Source organism: Urocampus carinirostris, chromosome 20, assembly GCF_059441175.1.
Source record: "Urocampus carinirostris isolate Australia breed hairy pipefish chromosome 20, RoL_Ucar_1.0, whole genome shotgun sequence".
Lineage (NCBI taxonomy): Eukaryota > Metazoa > Chordata > Actinopteri > Syngnathiformes > Syngnathidae > Urocampus > Urocampus carinirostris.
Genome location: NC_142368.1, coordinates 17,802,311 through 17,829,895, shown reverse-complemented (window position 1 = coordinate 17,829,895; position 27,585 = coordinate 17,802,311). Strand labels below are relative to the sequence as shown.

The window sequence follows — 27,585 nt, the reverse complement described above, 5'->3', positions numbered from 1 at the left end:
ACTCGAGAAGGGGCTTCACAAGTGGTAATCCCCCTTCTAGGATGACCAGGGTACAATAGATTTAACATTGGGTAACAGTACACAAAACATAGTGAACATCAATAAGAAAAACAAAGGTAAGACTTAAAAAATGTCCAGAAAGTGCATGACAGCAACAGGAACTTGAAGGAAAGTCTACAAATTACCCCCCTACGTGATGGATAAATCAGGTGAATGTTGCTGCCCAAATATTCTGCCTGACCCGACCCGAGTCAGGGAATGTCAGCTCCCTCTAGGTGAGGCTCAATATATGTAAAATACAAATGTTAAGACCTGCAAATATTTAAAAAAATGCATGTCAATTTGATAGTTTGTTTTTTTTACTTCATTTTATAATCTTTTTTTTTTTTTTATTGAATACATTTTGTTGACCACTAGGGGACCCCAACGTGGTACCCAATGGAACAAGGTAACCCCCTATGATCACCTGAGTATCCTGCAACTTCTGAAAATATATCATGGGTCATTGTGATTTTCTAGGTAATTAGATTTCTGACTGGCATGATGATTAGTGGTCGACTGAGCCTATTTGAACCTCTAATAATTACAACCTGCTAAAAACATAGTAGAGTAATGAGCACTGTCAAGCCGTACTTGCACGAGACATATCACAGGAAGCGGTGACCCAGTCAGTTAGGGACTCATCCATTCATCCATTATCTGCACAGCTTATCCTTAGTAGGGTCGCTGGGGTGCTGGAGCCCATACCAGCTTTTTTCGGGCAGTGGGCAGGGGACACCCTGAACTGATTGCCAGCCAGTCTCATGGCACACAGAGATAGACAACTCTTTCGCTCATTTAAACCGAGGGACAATTTGGACCGGCCAATTAACCTGAAGTGCAGGTTTTTGGAATGTGGGAGGAAACCGGAGTGCCCGGAGGAAACCCACGCAAGCACGGGGAGAACATGCAAACTCCACACAGGAAAGTTCAATCTAATGACATCAGAACTGTGCCGCAGACGCGCTAACCACTCATCCACCGTGCCGCACGTTAGGGAATCAATGAACCGCAAATCACATAGCAACAACATAGTAATTACATGTCATTTTAGAAGTGTATATCAAACTGGTGGCCTTTCGCGCAAATCCGTAACTAAAAAGTAGCCTGACGCTTTAAAAAGGTTGGTGACCCCCGCCTTGGATAATATACAATGTCCATTTAACCCCGAAGAACTTAATATCTCTATTCTTCTGGAAAATTATGACCCCGTGGGTTCTCCAGGGTTAAACTGAAGTCACGTAATTTCCTGACCTTCATGAAGCCTTCGCTCTTGAGCTTGTTCATCTTGTTTGCCGCCCCGTGAAGCCTCTTCCTCTGCGAGTTGAGCACCGAGTCGGAGACCCGCCACCACGTGCGGCAGTTGAGCAGGATTGCCACGCCCACCACGCCACCAAGCGCCATCAGGACACCGTTCACCGTCTGGTTATCTCCGTCCAGCCGGAAAATGCCCATTAGTGCCACGCCGCTCACCAGGCAACCCAGCACCAGTGCGAAGAGCAGGAACGACGGCACGCAGCATGTCTTCTTCCACTTGCCCTTCCCTAGAAATGCCACAAACTTGTGAGTACATTTCTGGGTCCACAAATCTATGAGGGGCACTAGATTATAAGGCACACCCCCAAATATTAGGTTTTGGTGGTATTTTTTTTTCATATATAAGGAGTGCCAGATCATAAAGCGCAAAGGATTAAAGCTACAGTAAAGGCTGAGGTTACTCTAAAATATATAAGTACCATATTTGTGCATTGACTGATCAGTTGAAATATATTCGTTGATCATTTTAGCAAAAATGGGACACAACAGTGCTTGAAAGCACTGGAGACTATTCACTAGTTGGACAACACACAAAATTGGATTAGGGTTTATGCCATCATCACATTATTTTTAGTTAGTGTGCCAAATTCTTGGTGTTTGATGATTCTGAACTGATTGAGAAGAAAGGCAATTGGCCTGAAATATATGAATTATGTTATGTTGTGTTGATGTTATTATTGGGCCGAGCACGAGAATATGGTTATACATTAACCTGGTCAGTGGTACAGATAATGTTAGGGATCATTTGCAGGGTTAGGTAGGGTTACTTTAGCTGGATTACTTTCAATTCCTTTTGGATTACTCCAATACCAAATATGCTAATAAAAGACAAAAGAAACTAAATATGAATAAAATGACAAAATTTTGTGCAGGCTTGGGCAGTAACGGAATACATGGAACGGCAAAAATGAATAAATGTTTGGATTTATTTTCGTTTTGTTTCTGTCGCATTTTATGTTAGTTTTGCCGGAGATCAAAGAGATCAAAGCCAGGAGAGAAAGCTTACCACGTGTTGTGAGTCATCATTTGATTCGTATTTAGTTTGTTTTGTCTTTTATTAGCATATTTGGTATTGGAGTAATCCAAAAGTAATTGAAAGTAATCCAGTTAAAGTAACCCTACCCAACCCTGATCATTCGCAAAGTCTTAACGAAGCACACATGATTCTGAACTGAATAAGGAGAAAGACATTGTGGGAAGTAATTTGTTCATCCTGAAATACATAAATTATGTTATGTTGTGTTGATCTTATTCTTAGGCTCAACATTTTTGTCAGACAATAAACAGGTCTGTGGTACAGAAAAGGTGGGGGACCAGGAGGCCTTTACAGAGAGAACAAGATTCTGAACTAAATGTTTGTCACTTGCAATTCTTAGTTAGCTAAAAAAGAGTGAAAACTAATGAGATACTAATCTTTATTCACTTTCTGTTTTCCCATTTCTCTCACATCTGTATCTGGTATGGTGACTAAAAATAGTGTAATGATGAGATAAGACCTATTACCTTTTCCTATGTCATATATGTGCCTAGTGGACTGGTGGTTAGGATTTGAGTCTCTGTCTGGGTTCAATCCCCATTGCCACCATTATTTTGCAATTGTGCTCAGCAATAACTATTGGCTGATCAATAATTGCTAAAAATATGATAATACACCAGTACGTGTTTCCATTAATGTCCATTGTGTTCAGATTCCTGTCAAATTTAGGGTTTTTTGGTGCGAAATTCCGGGAAATGTGCGTGTGTTTTTTACCTTGAGTCTCGTCCGTCTTGAAAACCCTAAAGAGGCGAGTGGCGAGGAATCCAAATTCCCTCTCACACGCGTCTGAGAGCGTGGCGATCATTTCGGCCATTGATGTCTCGCCGCCGACGCTCGAAAGTCGGTTGTAATCGGTGAATAGAAACCTGCGGCGTATCGTTTCATGACATCACTGTGACATCACCATGCGAGACTCAAAACCTTTTGGTTGGTAACATTTCTAAGAATCAAAAGTTTACACACACAAATGTACACTGTTGTACTTTAAGCCTCCGCGAGTGTCTTTAGCTAGGGTTTGTGTCAAGGCACCCTCAATAAATACATACCTGTCAACCTGTACGGTTTTGCGGTACAAAGTACCTTTATTATGCATTTTAAGTCGTGTACGACGTACAAGACATTCTGTACGGAAAAACGCAAATATGTCAATTATGGGCACCATCCTGTATACACCGACTATCACGAAACGGCAAATAAATCAAGTCAAACGAGTTCGCCGCGGTATCCTCTATCTCGGTATCGTTTTTTTCCCCGTTGCAAACGAAGCGAGCGGTTTGATGCTACTGTGCGCATGCATCTGCCGCCTCGGATTTCACGTGGTAGTTGTGTAGTGAAAGGAAGTCTGTCTCTTTTTAGAGAAACGGCTTTTTCGGCTCAACTCATTAAAGAGAGCCGGCTCTCAAACGGCTCACTTGCTTTGATGCATTGTATTACGAATTATTATGTTGTGTAAAGAAGTTAAGAAAAAAAGGAAGTATAAAAGGACAAAATGAAAAAAGACCTGTTTGACCAGCTCAGTAGCCTAGATGGTAGTGTGCCCGCTTTGAGACTGGGAGGTCGCTGGTTCGCGCCTCGACCGAGACATACCTAATTGGTATAATGGCGGCGCCCTCTGGCTGCGGCTGCATCGACTCGCTACAACGGGTCAGGTGTATCGACATTTCGTTCTGTGTACTTTGTTACAAAGAATGACAATACAAAGGAAATTATTATTAATTATTATTATTATTATTGTGGTGATCCCTTTAATCAGTATATTACCAACAATAATTTAATGCAGAAAATGAATGAATAATTTGAATAAGAAAATTCTACTTAATTCTATTTGCATGTATTTTTTCCTTCTACAGTGAACGTCCAAGCTTTCATTTTTGAATTTTTTTGATAATAAACCTCATTCATGTCGGGCAACTCGGTATCTCACAACAAATGAATCTGAATCTGAATCTGATATAAAATAACGAAACACATGTACAATATAACATGTTAAAATACATAAACACTTTTGAAAAACAAATATATGGTGTAAGATTATTTTGTATTTTGTAAGGGAAAATACAACAATTTGTAAGGGCATGTAGGCCGTGGAGCTTGACAGGTATGTAAATACTCAAAAATTAATAAACATCTGCTTTTGTGCAGCCTGCTTTCATGGGGTCTCTAACGGCCGCTGGCGGGCAAATTGGGTACTGCAGCTTCCGATCACCCACAACTCCAAGCAACTGAATTAACTCTTCTAACGGGCGATATTTGGGAATTCAATGGCTATCGGTATCGATATTCCAATAAATTTGACGGCCAGATTATTAAGTCTCCGATGCAGCCGTCTAAGTCTCTCTCTCTGGCTCTTACTTACTACCCCTCCCTCTCATCCTCTTTCCTCCTCTTCTCTCCTCACGACCCACCCCGTGCCTTCTAATTCGATAAGTAACCGGGGTGCGTAGCCACTGAAGGAGGACCAATAACATTAGAGCAGCAGCTCAACTAAATCGTCCTGACATGCCTGTATAATAGAAAAGCGTGTTTGCAATTAAGAGATCGCGTAAAAAGTGTCTTTAATTTGTGTCAGAGAGTCATGTTTAGCTGGATACTGATATATTAGCTCTTATCACAACATTAGTTTGTCAATCAAGCATATGTCTTCGAGATTAAGAGAGAGCATGAAAAGCTTGCTAAAGTGGGAGTGATTAGCTCTTACCATAACATTAGTTCATCAATTCTGGCTCCAAAACAGGAGTGTCCACACTTTTCAAATCACCAGCTTCAAGTTTTTGGTTTGGATGAAAGATTAATGATGTTAATTCTGTTAAAATTATATTTATTTACTGTAAAAGTTTTGAGAAATATTAAAGTTATATTTATAAGAAATATTCTTTGTTTCCTGTTGCATTATTAAAAATTCCTGACGCAATTTTTGAGCTTTTACAGCAAATTACTATCGGCTCCAACTATCGGTTATTGGCCTCCTCTTAATACTAATAATCTGTATCAATCGTATCAGCCCTGAAAAACCCATATCGGTTGATCCCTAGTCTATTCTGCTTGTTTTCTATATCTTAATTGTGAACAGTGGCAAACTATTATAATATATTTCCTGCACAAACAGTGAAGATTAATCGTTTTTTTTAAAGTCTGCTGTAATGTTTCTAAACATCACTCTGACACGATTCACCACTGTGCCATCACTTTTAGGTTACTATAGAACACAGGTGTCAAACAGGCGGCCCGCGGGCCAGATCAGGCCCGCTAAGGGATGGAATCCGGCCCGCGAGACAACACTCAGAGAAGCGCAAGAGAAAAACAAGCTGCAGGTTGAAATATGTCAACTTGATGTTGCCAAAGCCAGGTGCCTCGAACAAAGACACTGTACTTGTATTTTTTTATTTCTCTCTCTTTCTCTCTCTCTCTCTTTTCCACCCCTTTTCCCCGACTCTGTCTCCGTCTCTTTCACTCTCCGTGTCTCTCTTTTTCTCTTCCTTTGTTGCTCTTTGTCTCTTTCTCTCTCTGTGTCTTTTTAACTTCTTTTGCTCTAACTTCCCTTTTTCCTTTTCTCTTTCTCTCTTCATACCCTTTGCACTTTCTTTTCTCTTTTCTCTCCTTCTGTCTTTCTATTTCTCTTGGGATTTCTTTCTTCCTCTCCCTTTCTTTCCCCCTCTCTCATGACTTTTTATCTTTTGTTTCTCATGCTCTCTCCCTCTCTCTCTTTTTCTTTCTTTGTCCCACCCTCTCTCCTTTCCCCCCCCTCTTTCTCTTATTTCTTTATCTCTCTTTTTCTTTCTCTTTAATCTACTATTCCGGCCCCCGACAGAATGTTTGTTCTATCGTGTGGCCCCCGAGTTAAAATGAGTTTGACACCCCTGCTATAGAATCACTAACAGGGTTGGGTAGGGTTACTTTAACTGGATTACTTTCAATTACTTTTGGATTACTCCAATGCCAAATATGCTAATAAAAGACAAAAGAAACTAAATATGAATAAAATTATGACTCACAACACGTGGCAAGCTTTCTCTCCTGGCTTATATCTCTTTGATCTCCAGCAAAACGAACATAAAATGCGACAGAAACAAAATGAAAATAAACTTTTTGCCGTTCCAAGTGTTCCGTTACTCCCCAAGCCTGCACAAAATTTAGTCATTTTATTCATATTTAGTTTCTTTTGTCTTTTATTAGCATATTTGGTATTGGAGTAATCCAAAAGTAATTGAAAGTAATCAAGTTAAAGTAACCCTACCCAACCCTGATCACTAATTGAATGGGTTTGTACCAATGAAATGCAATGACACCACATTAAGACCAGAGTAACATCAAAGTCACGTTACCTGACAGGCAGGGCTCGAGCGCTCTGCTCCGGGAGTTCCGGCGGGTTGACAAACATGAGCTTGAGGAGGAGCTCCAAGTATCCGATGTGGCGGGCCAGGCGGTTGCTGAGGATCCAAGCCCAGTTCCAGTTGTCGCCCTCGCGCCTACCACCAAAGTACACCACCACTGTGGACCACGAAGGATGCATATGGAGGAGGCAGCAAGCGTCATGGTGGCGATGATGCCGGCGGAGCTTACCGAAGAAGATGTAAAGCAACGCCAGCAGGCTGAGTGAGACGGCCACAGCCAGCTTGGGGTCCAAAGTGAAGCCGAGTGCCAGGGCCACAACGCCGCACAGGAGGAAAGACAGAATGGCGGCCAGCCACGACAGGCCCAACAGCGGCTCCATCTGCTGGCCTGCGAACGTCTTCATCTCGTCTGTTCGCGACAAACATGAACACCATGTTATATGGCCTCGATTAGGAGTGTTCTAAAAGATACAGTATCTATAAATTTTTATGTGCCGTATTTTCCAGACTGTAACGGATGCAAGAAAAATGAAACTGCGCCTTATATACCAGAAAATAATGTGGATAATACTGGAAATGCATAATTACAATTAAATTTATATTGCATAATATGACTATCTACTACTACTACTAACAACAGTAGCTGAGAGACGAGCATTTGCACGTCACACTGGGTATTTGTATATTGTATTCTTTTGGCTTTATTATTGTACTGTTCTCAGCTCAGGGATGCTGCTGGAAATGTGAATTTCCCTTCGGGGATGAATAAAGTATCTATCTATCTATCTATCTATTCTACCTTTGAGAAACAAATGGAGTGGTCTTCAAGTGCCTTAACATGTTTATTCTACAAAAATTCTTGTTACATTTCAACCAATGACGAAAGGGGTTCCTATAAGAACCAAAAGGCAACAACAAGTGTTTTTATTTGTATTCATCATTCATTTTTTTTCAGGTCTCTATCAATTATTTGAGAGACTTTCATCCAATAGTTGGATTTTTTCTCTGATTGTGTATTTTTAATCAAATGTATTCAAATAATGTTTGGCTTTCAATCATTTGTGCTACTCTGAAGTCACTGTTCCGCAGTTGCGAAACATATAGAATGGTTTTCAGGGTTGGGTAGGGTTACTTTAACTTGATTACTTTCAATTACTTTTGGATTACTCCAATACCAAATATGCTAATAAAAGACAAAAGAAACTAAATATGAATAAAATGACTCCATTTTGTGCAGGCTTGGGGAGTAACGGAATACATGGAACGGCAAAAATGATGTTGGCAAGCTGTTTGGATTTATTTTCATTTTGTTTCTGTCACATTTTATGTTAGTTTTGCCGAAGATCAAAGAGATCAAAGCCAGGAGAGAAAGCTTACCACGTGTTGTGAGTCATCATTTGATTCATATTTAGTTTCTTTTGTCTTTTATTAGCATATTTGGTATTGGAGTAATCCAAAAGTAATTGAAAGTAATCACGTTAAAGTAACCCTACCCAACCATGCCAGTCGCAGGGCACACAGGGACAGACAATTCGCTCACTCATTCACACCTACGGACAATTTGGATCTGGCAATTAACCTGAAATGCATGTTTTTGGATTGTGGGAGGAAACCGGAGTGCCAAGAGGAAACCCACGCAAGCACGGGGGAGAACATGCAAACTCTGCAAAGGAAAGCTAGTAGCCGGATTTGAACCATTAACCTCAGAACTGTGCCGTGGACGCGCTAATTACTCAGCTGCCGTGCCGCTCTATTGCAAAATTTTCTATTATTATTGATAATACATCATTAAAACAAACAAAAAAATCTGAGGAGCCATTTTCGAGCTGAGCCAGAAGAGTTGGTTTTCTAAATAGACCTGTCCTGTGTGCGACCAGTAGGGGGAGTTGACGCCTTACATGACAACGCCATAATGACAAGCCGGAGTGCCCGGAGGAAACCCACGCAAGCGCGGGGAGAACATGCAAATTCCACACAGGAGGTTCGATTTCATGACCTCAAAACTGTGCTGTACATGCGCTAACCACTGCTCCGCAGTGCTGCCTGCAAAATTACAATTAAAGGATTTTGCATACTGTAACTATTCTACTTTTGAGAAACATATATAGTGGTCTTCAAGTCACACGTCTTGCGGGTGCAGAGGTTCGTTGATGGACTGACAAGGGGTGAGAGAGAGCACTGAGCTCAAATAGCTTAATCAGGCATTGAGCCGCAGCTAGCAACAAACGGGCGGGGCCAAGTGAGGGCAATAGGCAACCGTCACACATGTTAGTTGACATCTCTTTGTTTTGCTCTGTCTCTCTCTGCAGTCGTAATGCAACATGATAGTAATCTAAGAATCTAGGGTTGAAAAAATTGTCAATATGTTCCATTAAATATTGGCGTCTGTAAGCATGTACAGTGGTACCGCGCTAGTTCGCAGTTCCACTTTCGCGGGTTCAGAGCTTCGCGGGTCTAAAAAATATACCTTACCTTCTCAATAAAAGCATTTACTGTATTGACTTGACGCCATTGAACGCGAGCTTATGTCAACTGAGGACATGGTGTGGACACTCTTATTGTGAAGGGGAGGGGGAGGCCCTGACACAATTCTTAGTCATGGTGAGTTACCGCTTCGCTCACCCCCCCTCGTTTAACTCCTCCCACCTCACCCCCTTCTTATGTGGCGCTCAGTTTATCGAGGAACTAGGCGACGCGACGTAAGTATATTCTCTTCTGTCACATTTCATCTCAAGTTGACTTTATTATACCAAAAGGAGCGGTTGTTTGTACTACCTAAACACGGCTAATTGTGTGCGGTTTCGTGTATTTGTTGAAAAAGCCGTTCGATGCCGCTCGCTAAAGTATGTTGTTATTGTCAGAAGGTAGCTCTTTCACTTTCATTAAAATGAACAAAGACCATTTTTTTAACTGTGGTTTCCCAAAACGCTTCACAAACACTCATCAAATATCACATTTTCACTGTTTTTATTTTCAATATGTAACCGGTAGTCTTAACAAGCGAAATAAACTGCGATGGCTGCATGTAGTTGAAAGCGGTTAATACAATCATACTGAATGGTTCGTAGTGGTAAAACATATTTTACTTTTTTTTTTTTTTGTTATAACATGAATTTTACTCTCTCTCTCTACTCGTATTCTATATGGTGTACTGTATACAGGGGGGTATACTGTATACCAGAGGCGTGTTCAGGAGAGTGATCAGACATGTAGTCTCTTGATAATCGCTTGCCGCGCACTGCTGAACGTTTTGTAATCGCTCACTGTGATTGCCTTACTGATCCAAAATGGCCGACGACAGTACAATGGATTTCGTTCTACAGCTTGCTTTGAGCGAGTTGGCTGATATGAGCGACAGTTCGCATATTGACACAGTTAAGGTTATCCTAAACGCAGTGGAAGGGTCATACCTGTCTTGCATTGTTCACAAACATTACCAGGCAATGTAAGACGATATATTACATCGCCAACAGCACTCGTCAGGGTGAGATCCTCCATCTTCTGCACTGTCGACGCCATGTTGGAAATCAAAGTAAGCGGTCTTTCTCCCGTGATTACTCGGGCACGCGAGCGCTCAATAATCACTGGCCGTTCAGAAGCTAGCGATAGCTCGCGATAGCAATCACTCACTCTCCTGAACACGCCTCTGTATACGTTTTATTAAGCATTTTTGAAGGGGCGCTGCTACTTTGCGGATTTTCAGTTTTCACGGGTGTTCTTGGTCCCCATTAACCACGATAACCGAGGGATTACTGTATTGGATTATGGAAGCCTGGATTGATAATGCATTTTTGCCGACAAAGGCACTAACTTGCTTGATTTGATATCTAACGTTGTTTAAACAGCTAGCTGATGCTGTGTGTAGCGGTCACTAGCCACTAAAGCTTGCCTTGATGATTATTTACAAATCGAATCTTTGAATTGTCATATATTCCAGGCGCTCTCAACTTCACCTGTGCAAGTGCATATACTGACCTTCAAGCTTCTTGAGCAGGAAAGATTTTCCACTGCCCCATTGCGCATATAGCCCCACGCATATGGGGGGCTGCATGGTGGGCTCGCTGAGGATGTCGGCAAGGGCCGAGCTATACAAGTCGTAGCCCAGCATGTCGCCGTCCGACTCGGTGGGGGAAAGATGACCTGGGGAAGAAATGTGGAACGGTCAGTGGGCGGGGGGCTGCACGTGGGTGAAACATACATATCAACAATGTTCCCTCTAATTTTCCACGGGTCTGAGCGTTCACACAAAGTCGGTGCGCAACGCTTGAAACAACAGTGAGCAACCATAATCCCAAGTGTGGCAAGATAATGAATTATCAAACATGTCCAAAACTTGACATCAAGTTGCATTTTGCCGAGTTTCCGGCAATGCAAAATCATTTTTCTCTTTTGAATGAATTGACACATGTACTATTGCAAAGGTTGTACGGCCTACAAACGTCGTTTGATCTTACAATTCTTTCACAAGATATCCATTTCTTTTTATTTCCTGATATATTTTGTTGCATAATATTAACATTTTGGGGGGCTTATTTAGTTGGTTGCAAGATACAGAACTGTACTTAATCACATTTTTGAGTGAAAGTACAATGTTGGCAACAAGATTGACTTGATATAATTGGAAATTATTTGAATGCAACGCAAACTTTTTCTTATTTTTTACGTGTTTTTTTCTACTTTTTTTAAAATTCCTTCCTTTTTTTAAAAAATCTCATTGTGTTTATTTTTTCCGAGCTGTTCCTTTTTTCCATTTGTTCTCTGTTTACTTTTTTCCAACATTTCTTTCTATTATTTTTTTCTGGCTTTTTTCTAAATTTTTCCTTCTTTTTTTCTCTTCCTTTTGTTTCTTTTTTTCTCAGCTTTTCACTACTTTTTCATTTTGGTATTTTTTTCTTTTTTGTTCTATTCCCCCCTTCTTTCAAGTCATTTTGTGCAAAGTTTTACATAATATTTGGTCATGTTGGGATGAAAGAAGCAAAACCAACCCGAAGAGCCGTTTAGGACCCGAAAGAGCCGGTTCCTTTTAGTGAGCCGAGCCGAAGAAGCCGGTTCTCAACCAACTCTACTAACTTTACTCAACTTCGTTCTACTCTGACTCGACTTCAAAATACCGCATTTAGGACACAACGTCAGGGGAACCCGTGTCTTTTTACCTTCATGCACTGTAACTTTGACTTAAGTCGCTTCTTAATTAGTAATTTTGAGCCCTCATTTTTGTGCACCGGCTAGATTTTCTTGTGCGCAGAGAATGTGCGAGCAGTGCGCAATTGCGCGCGCAGCTTAGAGGGAACACTGCGTATCAACCCGTCTGGCACATACGGGCACCGAAAATCTGCGTGAGGATGCTCTTCTGGTGGCTGCAGTCAATGTTATACGGCGTCTCGCCAGCTTTGTTGGGACGGTAGAGCAGGCGTCCGTCTTTGGGGTTCCTCAGGAGCAACTCGGCCAGGCGACGGCTGCGTCCTCGGATGGCGATGTGCAGGGGCGTGTCTCCTCTCTGGGGAAATTCATGTCCAACGTGTCATGGTGCGTTCACGTGTCACTTGTGGGAAATTTCCGACCTTGTCGACGGCCGACACTTTGGCCCCTTTATCCAGCAAAAGCTCGACAATCTCAATGCTCCTCATTTTGGTGGCTTTAATCAAAGGCGTCTCGCCGTCCTGAAACGGGAAATAAAAAGCGTCATTATAATCTCCCTACAATGCACGTTTTTAGCGCACGAGAAAATCTATCCAGCGCATAAAAATCAGGGCATTAAATAGCAAAATTATTTCACCCGCAAATTCGGCCAGAATTATATTATATGCAGGTGCAACACAATAGGAAGCAGCAATGTGGGGGGGATTCTGGGGGGATTCTGGAGAGTGATTTTATGTTCGTCCCTGCGTTTTTTTGTTAGTCTTACAAAAGTAAGAATAGGCCTGTTTTAATTACTGTCCAAACGTCAACCCAAACACCAAAAACGATGAAAAAGAAGCGTTTATTCAAGTGCATTTAAGAAATGCATGTGCTTGCACGAGCCACATAAGGAGCTTGACAGAGGCTGCAATGATAATTTAAGCAAGAAGGCGTCAGCGAGTAGAAAAGTTCCAAATTCCATACAGCACCTTTAAAAATTGTGTTTTTAAATAGTAAATACTGCAAGGGTATATGTTTGAGTGTTTGTTACAAGACGTTACTTTCAAACCGAAATATTTTGCTTTGTCATTCATAAACGCTAAGCTGAGAACGCTGAGTCGTAACCTGACCTCTACATTACTGATGATACAGATGATGTATGAAAAGGCATTATATTGTATCTTATCATCACACTATTTTTACCTACTGTGCCGGAAACAAATGTTAAAGAATATGGTATACCGTGTGTGTGTGTGTGTGTGTGTGTGTGTGTGTGTGTGTGTGTGAGTGTCAATAAACGCAAAAAAGCATGAAAAGGGAAACAACTCTTTTGTGTATCTGATGATGATTTTAACTTTTCATTTATTATATCTTTCAGGACAACTTTCTGTTTTCTCCATTCTCTAACACACTACGGCAGCACAATTAACCAATATATAATTGATATCGCAATGTGACGTAGTGCAATTGTGTAATCGCAAGACACTGCGTTTTTTTAGATGAATAATGGTTTTGCGTGAGTCATTTAAGTAATGAGTCTGTGGTCTGTGCAGCCCTTAGAGACTCCTTATGATTAAGGGCTATTCAAATAAACATGACTTGACTTAAAAACAACACGGGTTTCTTCCGCGGTAGAGGTACGATAAGGCCTAAAAAACCTAGCCCGAACTGGCCCAACAGTGTTAAAGGATGTCTCAGCCTGAGCCCAACAAATTAACTTGATTTGAGGGACCAAGCCCGAAGCAAACCCGGATTTCCGTATTTAAGTTGTGAGGAATCAAGAGGAGGATGGGTGATTTTAGCTGACTTTGCGCTTGGTCTGTGAAAGTGACAAGGAATCCAGGAAAAGAAACAGAACAATGACGGGTGTTTTATGAATTCACTGATTCAAGAAAGATGAACACTATTTTCTTTGGAACTCACTGAACAACTAACATGGCATCACATACAACTGGATTTCGATAACATTTTGTCACTGCTGTAAACAAGCAGTGGCACTCATTATTAAAGCGATAGCTACATATAGTGGTAGTTAACAATACTTACATTAAATCACAACAGGGGAAAGTTAATTAAAAAAAATCAGCCGAATTTCGAGTCGGACCAGGTTGGGGCTCAGGCTAAGATCTTACCTCTAGTCTGTGGTTTGTTTTAAAGGCGGTATCTTAAAATCAATGTCAGCACAAGATAGAGTAAAGGAAAGTAACCACTTGTGTGATTGGTAATATATGGATGGAAGCCACAAAAGCAATCTGAAGAATAAAACTTGTGTGGCAACATTGACGTAGTCAAATAGGTAAGAAAAACGACATAGCTACGTGACCTAACTGTGCAGACAATCATTATGGTGAACTACAGTCTTACCTCTATACTCTAATACCTTAGTGATAAAAAAAACAATACAATGATATACATATTTTTAAAAAGCGACCTCCTTCATTCCCCCCGTCACCTCTCTAGTCCCCCCGATCTTGATACAAGAACTTGCTGGTTTTTATTTATTCAATTTCGTGCCGACATTGACTTCAAAATACCACGCTTAAAGCATCGCAGAGGGAACCCACATTGGTTTAACCTGCATGCACTGTAATTTCGGCTGAATTTGCTAGGGAATTGATTTTGAAATTTCGAGCCCTGATTTTGTGCGCAGGAAAGATTTTCACGTGCGCTGAGAAGGTCAGGCCAGTGTGCCATTGCGCCATTGCGCATGTGCGCAGCTTGAATGGAACATATGGGCATTACTGTGCCTTCCTTTCAGAAAAAGGCTGCAGTGTCTCACCTTGGTGCATGTTTCCGTATCAGGGTTGCACTGTAGGATGTCCCGCACCATCGAAGCGTTGCCTTTTTCCACCGCCCAGTACAACGCCGTCTTACTCTCCTGCATGGAACACCATCATCATTCATTAGCGAAGCATGATAATTATCTGATCGATGTTCATTGAAAATGTAATGGTAATAAAAAGAATGTCACTGATTTTTAAAAAAATAATACTTCTATGTAATTATTTACTTGGAGCGTGTTTACTGAAGCTGCACAATGTAGATAAAATAAAAAAAGATAACCACACCCATCCCCCTAATTCGGGAAATAATATATAAGGATAATCTGTGTATGTGTTAAGATTTTTAAAAACACAGAAAAAACATATTCCATTAGTCAAAGTTTTAGTGAATTTCAGTACCTTTTTTCTTATTCTACTTGTATGCATACACACACACACACACACACACACACATTATATATATATATATATATATATATATCATGGGAATATATCATTAGAAAAATAAAATTAATAGATTGTTATATTTACTGTAAATTCCGGACTATAAGCCGCTACTTTTTTCCTAAACGTTCAACCCTGCGGCTTATTCAGTGATGCGGCCAATTTATGTCATTTTTCTAACGGCCGCCAGTGGCGCTCGAGTACAAAAGGTAAGATTTAGACTGAAACTTCTTAGCTCGTGCACAAATTAAATCAGCGTAGATATATCCTCATCATGCAAATTGCAAAAAGAAAGGCACATGACGGCAACTTTCAAGCTAACCGCAATCGAGCAGTCCGATATAGAAGGAAACAGAGCTACTGCACGCTAACCTTACTTTGCGAGCGTGTTGCTAGCGTGTTTTTGAATAAGGGAGCGTGGGACGACGTCTATATGACAATGTCTCTTTCCCATACTGAAGGAAGACGACTTTGATGACGTCAGTTATTAGGAGGAAAATGAGGACGGTTTACCGTGCTTACTTCAAGTACGGTATGTTTTTTTAACAGAGCTGTTTACTGTGTTGCGAGCGTGTTGCTAGTAGTGTGTTGCTACCCTTCACAGGCACGGTTTGGGATGAAAGTTATAATATTATTATTAAAGCTTTGAAAACTCTCTCGGTGTACCGTCTTTCTTTGTAAATATGTGTAACCATGTATAATATGTATTTGCAACTGTACATTTTGTAATGTATTTTTTTTAGAAACTTATTCTGATATGTTTTGCACGAACAAATGATAAAGAAGGGCGGGGCAAACGCAGGCTGACGGGAAGTGGAGTAAAGGTGAGACGTGTTTGTGGACGCGACCGACAATAGTGGATATATATTTTTCCCACCCTTACCTTTGGAAATATACACTTTGTTTCTTGGATTACTTTCAACGGGCACCTGGACTCTGCAGGTCTGCATTAAATCTTAAGTACCGGTAACATTTTCCGTTCATCTTGCCGGCTGTGTTATTTGAACTGTGTCGGGTATGGGTTAATTTCGTGTTTGTATTGCATTTTTTCAATGTGGGCGCATGCGGCTAATATACAGGTGCGGCTTGTGTATGTACAAAATCGTCAATCCTCCCGAAATGTGGTGGGTGCGGCTTATAATCAGGTGCGCTCTATAGTCCGGAATTTACGGTAATCAGTGTTTAAGTTCTTTCTCATATTACTTCACAATTTGGGGTTCGTTTCCGAAATCACAGAATTTTCACATATTTCACAATCAGTACTTAACGTAATACTCTGCTGAGCGTCTGTAGATGCAGAGTGAGGCACGCAATTCTCTTGCCTCATGGCGGAGGGCCAAGGATTTTGTTGAGTGTACACCTCAACCCCAAACAATCTAATTTGCGATAGTATTAGCAAGCTAACAGCAAATCAGGCCGTCCAGTGATTTCTATTCTCGTTGCAAGACCTTTTTTCATAATGGAGGATGACTTATTTATTTTTACTTTAATTAAAAAGGAGCAACATATAGACATAATTTATGATTAAAGGCAATATTCTTCTAATCTACAGTTGATATAATGTGTCCAATCAAATCATGAATAAGATTTAGGTTGATATGTTTTTTCCTGACAGAACAGTTTACTTATTTTCAGCATTATTACCTTTGATAAGTTTGCTTGTTAGTTTTATTTTCCCATTTATTTTCCTGAAAATAATTCAATAATGTATTATATGCGTATGTTCCACAAAGTAATTTTCTTTCTCAGAGTTGTCGCCACCACAACGTTCACTCACCTGTCCCCGAATGTCAATGTCAGCGTATTTGTGCAGCAGAGCTTTGACAATCTCCACGTGACCTCCCCTCACAGCTCCAATCAGCACCGTATCTCCACTCTTCACACAGAGAGTTCAATGTTAGATGATTAATAGTCATAAAAATGTTTTTCAAAAAGCTTCAAGCTGAATCGGTATCTCAAGGCATACACTGTAAACCAGGGGTGTCGAACAGGCGGCCCGCGGGCCAGATCAGGCCCGCTGAGGGATTGAATCCGGCCTGCGAGACAACACTCAGAGAAGCGCAACACTGTACTTGTATTTATTTATTTCTCTCTCTCTCTCTCTCTCTCTCTCTCTCTCTCTCTCTCTTTCTCACACTGTCTTCCTCCCTTTTTCTCTCTGTCTCTCTCGCTTTCACTCTCTTTTTCTCTTTCTTTGTTCCTCTTCGTCTCTTTCTCTCTCTCTCTGTCTTTTCACCTTCTTTTACTCTCTTCTTTGTTCCTTTTCTCTCTCTCCTCTCTCTCACTCTCTTCCTCCCTTTTTTGTTCACTCTCTATCTGTTTCTCTTTTACTCTATCCGTTTCTAGTTTTCTCTTTATTTGTTCCTTTTTGTCTCTTTCTCTCTCTCTGTCTTTTTACCTTCTTTTGCTCTCTTCCTTTTTTCCATTTTCTCTCGCTTTTCTCTCTCTCCCTCTCTTGCCTTCTCCTACTCTCTTTCTCCCCTTCCCACTTCCTATTTGTCTCTTTTATCTCCTTTTCTATTTTCTCTCTTTCTATTTGGATTTCTTTGTTTTTCTCCCTTCCTTTGTCCCTTCTGTCACTATTTCTCTATTTCTCTTTTTTTAATCTATTTTGTTTCTCACATTCTCTCTCACTCTCTCTCTCTTTCTCTCTCACTCTCTTTCTCTCTCTCTTTCTCCCTTTCTCTCTTGTCCCACACTCTCCTTTTTTTCATTTCTTTCTCTTTAATCTACTAGTCCGAGAGAATGTTGGTTCTATCGTGTGGCCCCCGAGTGAAAATGAGTTTGACACCCCTGCTGTAAACTGTAGTCAATGAATGTCCGTGCCTTACCCGGTCTGGAATGTTGACGTAAGTTCCAGCGTCCAGGAGGTCCTGCACGATCTCGGTGTAGCCTTCCTTAGCGGCGATCATCAGCGCCGTGTTGCCGTCCTTGTCCGTCATGTTGACGTTGGGGTTACGTTTTAGTAACTCCTTCACGACATTCGTGAAGCCGCCCTTGACTGCCACGATGAGCGCCGTCATTGAGTTCTGTCGAGGGGGGTTCGGTCGTCAATCCACGCCCAAACAATTGAAAACTTGCATAGATTGCCGCTTACCGCCCCGTCCTGGTCCACGTCGGCTCCGTGCTCCAATAGGTGCATGACGCTGTCGAAATGGCCTTTCCTCGATGCCCAGATCAGAGATGTTGTCCCGTACTGCATGCACATACACGTTTACAGGGTTCGTACACAATGTTCCCTGTAATTTTGTACGGGTCTGAGCGTTCACACAAAGTCAGTGAGCAACGCTTGAAACAACAGTGAGCAACCATAATCCCAAGTGTGGCAAGATAATTAATTATCAAACATGTCCAAAACTTGACATCAAGTTACATTTTGTTGAGTTTCCGGCAATGCAAAATGATTTTTCTCTTTTGAATGAATTGACGCATGTACGATTGCAAAGGTTGTACGGCCTACAAACGTCGTTTGTTCTTACAATTCTTTCACAAGATATCCGTTTCTTTTTATTTCCTGACATATTTTGTCGCATAAAATTAACATTTTGGGGGGCTTATTTAGTCGGTTGTAAGATACAGAACTGTACTTAATCACATTTTTGAGTGGAAGTACAATGTTGGCAACAAGATTCACTTGATATCATTGGAAATTATTTGAATGCAACACAAGCTGTTACTTTTTTCTTTTTGTTCTCTATTTACTTTTTTCCTACATTTCTTTCTTTTATTTTTTTCTGGCTTTTTTCTGAAATTTTCCTTTTTTTCCTCTTCCTTTGTTTCTTTTTTCTAAGCTTTTCACTACTTTTTCATTTTGGTATTTTTTTCTTTTTTGTTCTATTCCCCCCTTCCTTTAAGTCATTTTGTGCATAATTTTACATAATATTTGGTCGTGTTGGGATTAAAGAAGCAGAAACAACCTGAAGAGCCGTTTAGGACCCGAAAGAGCCGCTTCTTTTTAGTGAGCCGAGCCGAAGAAGCCAGTTCTCGACAAACTCTTTACTCAACTACGTTCAAATTCGACTCAACTTCAAAATACAGCATTTAGGACACAACGTCAGGGGAACTCGTGTATTTTTACCTTCATGCACTGTAACTTTGACTTAAGTCGCTTTCTTAATTAGTCATTTTGAGCTCTCATTTTTGTGCGCTGGCTAGATTTTCTTGTGCGCTGAGAATGTGCGAGCAGTGCGCAATTGCGCACACGCGCAGCTCAGAGGGAGCACTGTTCGTACACCTTTTTCATGGCTAAATTCAAGCACTTTTCAAGCACTTTCCAGCCAATATTTCAACTTTTCCAGTCCCTTCAAAAGAAGAAATCCATCACTGCTCAAAACAACGTTTTTTTTGTTGTTGAGTCTGATGACTAATGCCAAGTGGCTATCTTGCTGCTAGCACATACTTTGTGCTATTTTGATCTGTTCCTATCTATGATCTACCATGTTTTCGTGTCAACGGGTTGCTATAAATTGACATGAATTCTGCCATTCTGCCTCAACAATGCATGCGAAGCTGGGCTACGTCACACTTATTTACAAACACGGAAAAGGCTCTATAGGTGTTGGGTAATAATGGAGATCAAAATGGAAAACAAAAAAGAAAGAAAGCATTATATGTATAAAAGTCAGAAAAATGAGCCAAGTTTGGACTCATTTTAATGATATTGATTGCTCAGAAGCAGAGAGCATTAAATCTTTTAATCTTAAACTGATGCTCTTTAGTTTTTTGTTTTACTTATTTTAATTAATCTGTGCAGTGTGTAAAAAGTTTAAATTGTATTGTATTTTATATTTTTTTGTAGATCTGTAAATATATAATTTATATTTCATGTTTTTGCAGGGATCTCCTGCAAAACATATAAAATTACTAATTACTAAAGTATTTGGTGCATAATCTTTTATTATATTTAATACTTTATCATTAGAAAAAAGAATCAAGAGGACCAGTTTGGGAGCCAAAAGAGCCCGCTTTTCTCCGCAAGCTGAGGCGAAAGAGACGGTTTTCTAAATAGAGCTGACCTCTTGAGTTCGCTTCACATGACGCCATAACGCCATAACGACAAACCACCAAAACAGGCATGTCAGGGGCATTTTCACACACTTATTTTTTTATGGTTTACCGTATTTATTGCGTGGTCTATAGAGTCAAACTCCCAAGAAAAATATCATTGGCACAATTTCAAGCCTTTTAAGAGGCCTTCGCCCAGTTTTCAAGCATTTTTTTGACCTTGAAAGCTCAACATTACGAATTAAGCATTTGCAAAGATTTCAAGCACCCGAACAAACCCTGCATTTACACTAACACGGACTAAGACCATGGGGGATCAAAACAGCAAGGATGTATGTACGTATTTTTGTATGTTTGTGCGTGTATGTATGGGTTGAGGTTTATATGTATGTATGCATGTTTAGATGTATTTATGCATGTATGCATGTACTGTATGTGTGTATGTACGCATGCATGCGTGTATGTATGCATGTATTCACTCAAATATGGTTAATTCCTTTTGCATTTATTAGTATTTAATTTCTTAATCACATTTTTATATCCAGTTGTATTTTATCTATCCATCTATCAATCCATTTTTACTATTTTTTTTTACAGTTTTGTCAATTTATGTCATCCATAAATGATATTAAAAACTATGTGTGGTCACCTTATCTGAGCAGTTGACTTTGGCCCCACCGTCCAACAAGAGTTTAACAACCTCGGCATGACCTCTCCCAGATGCCCAAATGATGGGGTATACACTGTACTGTTGGGAGAATATCAGAGCTTAACATCAACTTATACTCACTTTGAGGACTCAATTGTACTCTCTACAGGCGTGTACATTACCTGTCCGGTGGTGTTCGGGTTAGCGCCATGCTCCAGTAGCAGCCTGGTGACCTCCACGCGACCTTTATAAGCAGCCCACATAAGTGCTGTCCACCCTCCCTGTACCACAAACGCAGATTTCAAATAACAGCACCTCGTTACCGGGCGAGCCAAAACTCGATTGGCCGATGAGACCAATGGGATGCGCACCACGTCGCGATGCTCTACGTAAGCGCTGTTTTCCAGAAGCTCCTTCACAACCTCCACATGACCTTCCTTGGAAGCTGAGATCAGTGCTGACCAGCAGTCCTGACCACACATGTGCACAAGTCATATTAACACGTTTAAAAAAAATAAAAACACATGCAAACACAACACATATACAAAGACACCCGTACATCCATGATCTGCACCGCTTACTGTATCCTCAGTAGGGTTGCGGAGGTTCTGGAGCCTATCAACTCACAACTCATTCACACCTAGGGACAATTTGGACCAGCCAATTAACTTGACATGCATGTTTTTTGGAATGTGGGAGGAAACCGGAGTGCCTGTAGGAAACCCACGCAAACCCATGCAAGCACGGGGAGAACATGCAAGCTCCACACGGGGAGGCTGGACTTCAACCATCCACCTCTGCATTGTAGGGCTGTGCTCTATCCACCCAAGGCCCTATATATACAAAGACACATTGATACAAAAAACACCTTAAAGTACATGTGTCAAACAAATGAGCCGCCATATAATTTTATGTGGCCCATGAGATGCTGAGAGAAAGGTGAGAGGAAAATGAGTCACGATTACATTAACACTACAAAAAGAGCGAAAATTGAAAAAAGTCAGGAAATATTAATATGAGTTTTATAAAACATAAATATGTCATGATTGCCAAAATGAAGACACCTGGGGCAATCATTTGGCGCGCAGGAACGCGCTCTCTGATTGGCTGGCACTCTCCTCTTAAGCTGTCAGTGCCCAGAGGAGAGTGTCAGACCGTACTTGTGTCTCCCTGTGTGTTTTGCCAGATTCCAGTACCAAAGACCTTTCCTGTTTGATTCCTGCCTGCCTTCGGTGTCGACCTGTTTCTGTCCCACGCTTACGACCTGCTCTCCTGCCCTGGCCATTGACCTGCCCGCTAAGCCGTATCGATTCTGCCTACCTGTCACGGAACTGCAATTCCATCCAACGCTGCTAGCGACCGACAATCATCGGCTTCCTAAGCAAGCTCTGTCAGCTCAATCCAATAAAGATTCCTTTAAAACGAACGCAATTGGGTCCGAGATTACATTCTGGTTCCTGACAAAATATTATAAAATCTGTTTTCACCACTAAAATGTATTCCTTCATAAATGGTGATCGTATCATATTTAATGCATTTCAGATTTTAATCAATGCATTTTCTGTTGTATAAGGCGCACTGCACTGCATTATAAAATGCACTTTCAAATTTTTTGCAAATTTGGGGTTTTTATAGTATGGGAGATACAGAAGGTTGTTTTGACCCATGAATGGGACGCAAAATACATACTGTCTCTGTTTTTTAAAAAAAACATTCTATTGGGTCAAAAAAGGAAAAATAAATAATAAGTAGAAAAACATATATAATATACACAATATACACACAACATAAACGACAATCACTTGACTTGACACAAAACGCACATTCTGTTACCAAGCCATCACCTGGCCTTATCTTGTTGCCAGGCAACTGCACTGCTCGCTACCCTTCCCCCATCTCCCTCTAACGTGTTTTCCTCACCACATCATCCAGGTTAACGTTGGCTCCTCGCCGGATGAGCTCCTGCACAATTTCTAGGCTGCCCTGCTCCGCGGCCAACATCAGCGGCGTCTGCCCGTTCTACCGTCAAAAAAATAGATATTTTTATTGAGTGGACGGAGATAGTTCATAAAATGTACAGTGATTGGAAGGTGTGGCTTGAGGACTGATGACTGAAAAGTAAGCGATATTCATTTGAGCTAGCATAAGCACGTACATCGCTGCGTCCGTCTACTTCCTTGAAGCGGTCCAGATGGTCCCGCAGCGCTGTCAGGTTCTCTTCCTCCACATGGCCAAACAACTTCTGGATGGCCATTGTGGTCATCTTGATAGATGTGGTGGTGTCCATCTTGGCTGTTTTTCACACCACCCCCTCTGTAAACAGATACAAGTCACAGCCTTTTCATATTGTAACAATACATATTGCAGTGTGAGCTGATGTTTATTCGCATAATTTAAATCCCTTTGTAAAGGTAAATAGAGCTGCAATTTAAGACTTTTTGGGCATAACATTACAAATTCCATCCATCCATCCATTATCTGGACCGCTTATCCTCAGTAGGGTCACGGGGGTGCTGGAGCCCATCCCAGCCATCTTCGGGCAGTGGGCAGGGGACACCCTGAACTGGTTGCCAGCCAGTCGCGGGGCACACAGGGACAGACAATTCGCTCGTTCATTCACACCTAGGGACAATTTGGACCAGCCTTTTAAACTGACATGCATGTTTTTGGAATGTGGGAGGAAACCGGATTGCCCGGAGAAACCCACGCAAGCACGAGGAAAACAAGCAAACTCCGCACAGGAAGGTTGGTAGCTGGATTTGAACCCATGACCTCAGAACTGTGCCGCACACGCGCTAACCACTGCGCCCCCGTGCTGCCCACATTACAAATTATCTTAAATTTTTAATTTACTATGATGTAATCCCTAACTACTCCTTGCTTTGTACATTGTGGCCTCATTAGCGATCCATTATCCCAGATCACATATTGCTCTAAATGGGATCCTGCACAGCATAGATTAGCCTGGTGGCAGAGGTAAGATCGGGGCTGAAAAAAATCCAACCCGAACCGACCCAGGCCAGCGGGTATAAAAGCCTGAACTAGCCCGAGCCTGCCCAACTATCTCGGTTTGCAGGACCCAGTTCAAAGCAAACCCGAAATTTCATATTTTATTTGTGCGTACTTGGGAGGAAGGGAGGTAATTCATAATAACAAATTAAGGCCTGTCTTTTGTAACAAAATCTAAATCAAACAAGGGTGTAAAAAGATTTACATTTTTTTTATTTCTGTGTCTGCAGAAGTTATATTAACTGCCAATTTTCCATCATTGACAGATTCATTTTTAAAATATGACGGGAAAATTTTAAAACCATCTGTTATTTTGATGGGTTGAAAATTTGGCTGTAAACCACAGCAACATTGCGTCCTTAAGCCACGCAGCACAAACAAAGGCTGAGAGACAAGGACTTAATAATGATGACCAAACAATAACTAAAATAATAATAACTATAACAATAATATTAATAATAATAACAATTATAAGATTTAGAAAAAGGCAGCAAGAGATAAGCCCGACCCCAACATAATGATTGACATTTCAGGCCAAACCAGGGTCGGTTAGAGCTTGGGTTTGGACTCAAGATCTCACCTCTGCCTGGCAACTCTTTTTTGCCGTTCTGTCAACCTAAAAGTGAACTGCACCCATGTGGCTGCAATCCATTATCCCCAATCCCATACTGCTGTGAGCCGGGAACGGCAGAAGGCACCTTTGTCGGGAGGATTGGTGACACGCACACACAACAGCGGTATGTGCCATACATGCCGATCTTTTGATATTAAAAAGCGGTAGATTTTATTTTGCACTCCTCTGCAGGATATTAAAAAAAATACACATGTTGTTTCAAAACCGGAAGTGGCAAACTTTTACCGAAACTGAAATTGAACTCAATCGAGCAGTTTATTCACGCGCAAAGACTTAGTCCCGCTTCAAAATCATGCAGTCGTAAACTAGCAATAGGCGTTTTAAGGGGCAGTCTAACGAGTAAAGCGCTGGTAAGGATAATATAGTTATAGTCAGGGTTGGGTAGGATTACTTTAACTGGATTACTTTCAATGACTTTTGGATTACTCCAATACCAAATATGCTAATAAAAGACAAAAGAAACTAAATATGAATAAAATTATGACTCACAACACGTGGTAGGCTTTCTCTCCTGGCTTTGATCTCTTTGATCTCCGGCAAAACTAACATCAAATGCGACGGAAACAAAATGAAAATAAATCCAAACAGCTTGCCAACATCATTTTTTCCGTTCCATGTATTCCGTTACTCCCCAAGCCTGCTCAAAATTTAGTCATTTTATTCATATTTAGTTTATTTTGTCTTTTATTAGCATATTTGGTATTGGAGTAATCCAAAAGTAATTGAAAGTAATCAAGTTAAAGTAACCCTACCCAACCCTGGCTATAGTATTAATATTCAAAACACGCTGTAACGACGCTCCCTGCAGAGATACCTGCGCATAGGATAGGTGGCCTGCAGGGGGCGCAGGTCTCATGCCGTTATGCATTGGCACCTGTCGCTGCAACCTTATATTTAAATGAATAAACATACTCAAACCGATAAATAAAATAAAAAATAGATAAAACAAGAGGTCGTTGAGGCGTGTTTCATAAAATCGCTTTTTTTTTTACAATATTTGATATGACCAGAGTACTGTTACCATGGCAACATGTTCGCGAGCCATCACGCAAACGTCAAGGTTGATTAATTTAAAAATAGATTACTAATGTTAGCAAAGCAAAATGACGGTTAGGGTAAAAAGTAAAGTATTAAAGCTCGATTTAATTGCAATTAAAAAAATCCGAGTCGTTTAGTTTGCTGCTGACGTCCATGGAAGCCTTTAACGGGGTTGTAATCACCTTCGAGCTCTTTGTGACATTGAAATAGAATGACACTCCACGTTCAAACGTAGCAATGAAAACACGAACAGATTAAAATCAATCAAAATATTGCCATGAAAACACATTTTCAAAGCCCCGAAGAGGTTTTATCAAGTGTCAATCAAATGTTTCAAGGATGCCTGGTGCCCGTTCAAAGCGACAGAAAATATTTACCGGGAGAATCAAGAATCTTCGGTCCAGGTGGTCTTGGTGGTTGATGCACCGTGTTTTGGAGTGATAAAATAATGTTTTGTTGTTTGTTACTCGAAGCTCATCTCATTCTTCATCCCAAACAACAGCAGCCATCTTGATCAATGCGAGCCCGCCGCACACAAAGTTCCTGAAGTAAGACGTTTATTTCCTTTTTTACCTAACAAAATAAAAGCTAACATGCTTCTCGTCAAACGAGGTTGTCGGCAAACGAAGTTGGACAATAAAGGTTGTTTTCCTAACAAATATCCCTTCTTCTGTTTTACATCTGTTGATTATTTGATTTTTTTTAAATTGTGCACGTTCTAATTGCCATGTAGTCTTTGGTCACTTGGGCCTGGCTAGGAAATTTATTTGTCTGCAACAGCTTTCCTGACCAAGAATCGGACCCCAGGCCACAATAACGTGAATGCCAAACCTTAGCCGCTAGACCACCAGTGACTAAGCATCAAAAGAGGTGCATGTCAGTTAAGCCATTCTAGAACAAAAAAACAAAAACCCTATTTCACGGCTCTGTCTGTAACAGTTTTCCTGACCGAGAATAGAACCCCGGGCCACAGCAATGAGAATGGCAAATCCTAGACACTAGACCACCCTACCTACCAACCTACCTACCAACCTACCTACCTACCAACCTACCTACCAACCGACCAATCAACCAACCTACCAACCATACAACCAAACAACCAACAAACCTACTTCCCTAACTGCCTACCTACCTAACTACCTACCCACAAACCAACAAATTGACGTACGAAATAACCAACCAACCAACCAACCTACCTACCTACCTACCTACCTACCTACTTACCTACCTACATACCTACATACCTGAAAACCTACCTACCTATCAACCAACTAACAAACTGACGTACCAACCGACCGAGATACCAACCAACCAACCAACTAACCAATAGACCGACCGACCGACAGACCAACCGACCAACCAACCAACCAACCAACCAACCAACCAACCAACCAACCAACCAACCAACCAACCAACCAAACAACCAACCAACCAACCAACCAATCAACCAACCAACCAACCAACCAACCAACCAACCAACCAACCAACCAACCAGCATATCAACCCACCTACTTACCTACCTACTTACCTACCTACCTGACTATCTACCTACCTCCCTATCTTCTTACCTACCTACCTACCAACTTACCAACCTATCAACCAACCAACCAACAAACTGATGTACCAACCGACCGATAAACCAACCAACCAACCGACCAACCGACCGACCAACCAACCGCCCAACCTACTTACCTACCTGCATACCTACCTACCTGACTATTTACCTACCTACCTATCCACTTACCTACCTACCTACCTACCTACCTACCTACCTACCTACCTACCTACCTACCAGCCTGCCAACCTACCTAACTATCAACCAACCAACTGACAGACCAACCAACCGACCAAACAACCAACCAACAAATACTTGTACTGTGTTGATTGTCACTATGATAAATTAACTCATGAGGAGGGGGGGGCGGGGCGTAAATGATCATGACATTTCCAATAAGATATCAATACCAGATCAGTATCAATCAATACTATCCTGTATTTATTTGGATCGAAAATACATCAAAGTACCAAGTATTGCACACACCTAATTATGTATCCTGTATTTGGTAGCTTAACGTGTATTATTTGATCAGTAGACGTCCCTTTATTGAAGTGCTAAAAAGCACAAGTAAGACTACAAACTACCAAACATCACCATATTTCTTCTCATTTTTTGCCTAACCTTT

At 41.1% G+C, this 27,585-nt stretch overlaps 1 protein-coding gene across 2 annotated transcripts in view; it reads right to left on the bottom strand.

Annotated features, from left to right (window-relative positions):
• kidins220b (kinase D-interacting substrate 220b) overlaps window positions 1–25,933 on the bottom strand; it is a 54,690-nt gene extending 28,757 nt beyond the window's left edge. For both annotated transcript variants that reach the window (XM_088324598.1, XM_088324599.1), the window contains exons 1-17: window positions 25,780–25,933; window positions 22,877–23,034; window positions 22,642–22,740; window positions 21,093–21,191; window positions 20,904–21,002; window positions 20,722–20,820; window positions 18,166–18,264; window positions 17,900–18,097; window positions 16,846–16,944; window positions 14,621–14,719; window positions 12,285–12,383; window positions 12,043–12,220; window positions 10,699–10,863; window positions 6,953–7,132; window positions 6,715–6,880; window positions 3,107–3,258; window positions 1,294–1,583 (exon numbers count right to left, since the gene is read on the bottom strand). In XM_088324598.1, the coding sequence (XP_088180724.1) occupies window positions 1,294–1,583; window positions 3,107–3,258; window positions 6,715–6,880; window positions 6,953–7,132; window positions 10,699–10,863; window positions 12,043–12,220; window positions 12,285–12,383; window positions 14,621–14,719; window positions 16,846–16,944; window positions 17,900–18,097; window positions 18,166–18,264; window positions 20,722–20,820; window positions 20,904–21,002; window positions 21,093–21,191; window positions 22,642–22,740; window positions 22,877–23,008 (2,253 nt within the window). In that variant the 5' untranslated portion in view covers window positions 23,009–23,034; window positions 25,780–25,933. The remainder of the gene's footprint in view (window positions 1–1,293; window positions 1,584–3,106; window positions 3,259–6,714; window positions 6,881–6,952; window positions 7,133–10,698; window positions 10,864–12,042; window positions 12,221–12,284; window positions 12,384–14,620; window positions 14,720–16,845; window positions 16,945–17,899; window positions 18,098–18,165; window positions 18,265–20,721; window positions 20,821–20,903; window positions 21,003–21,092; window positions 21,192–22,641; window positions 22,741–22,876; window positions 23,035–25,779) is intronic.
• Between the last annotated feature and the right edge of the window lie 1,652 nt (window positions 25,934–27,585).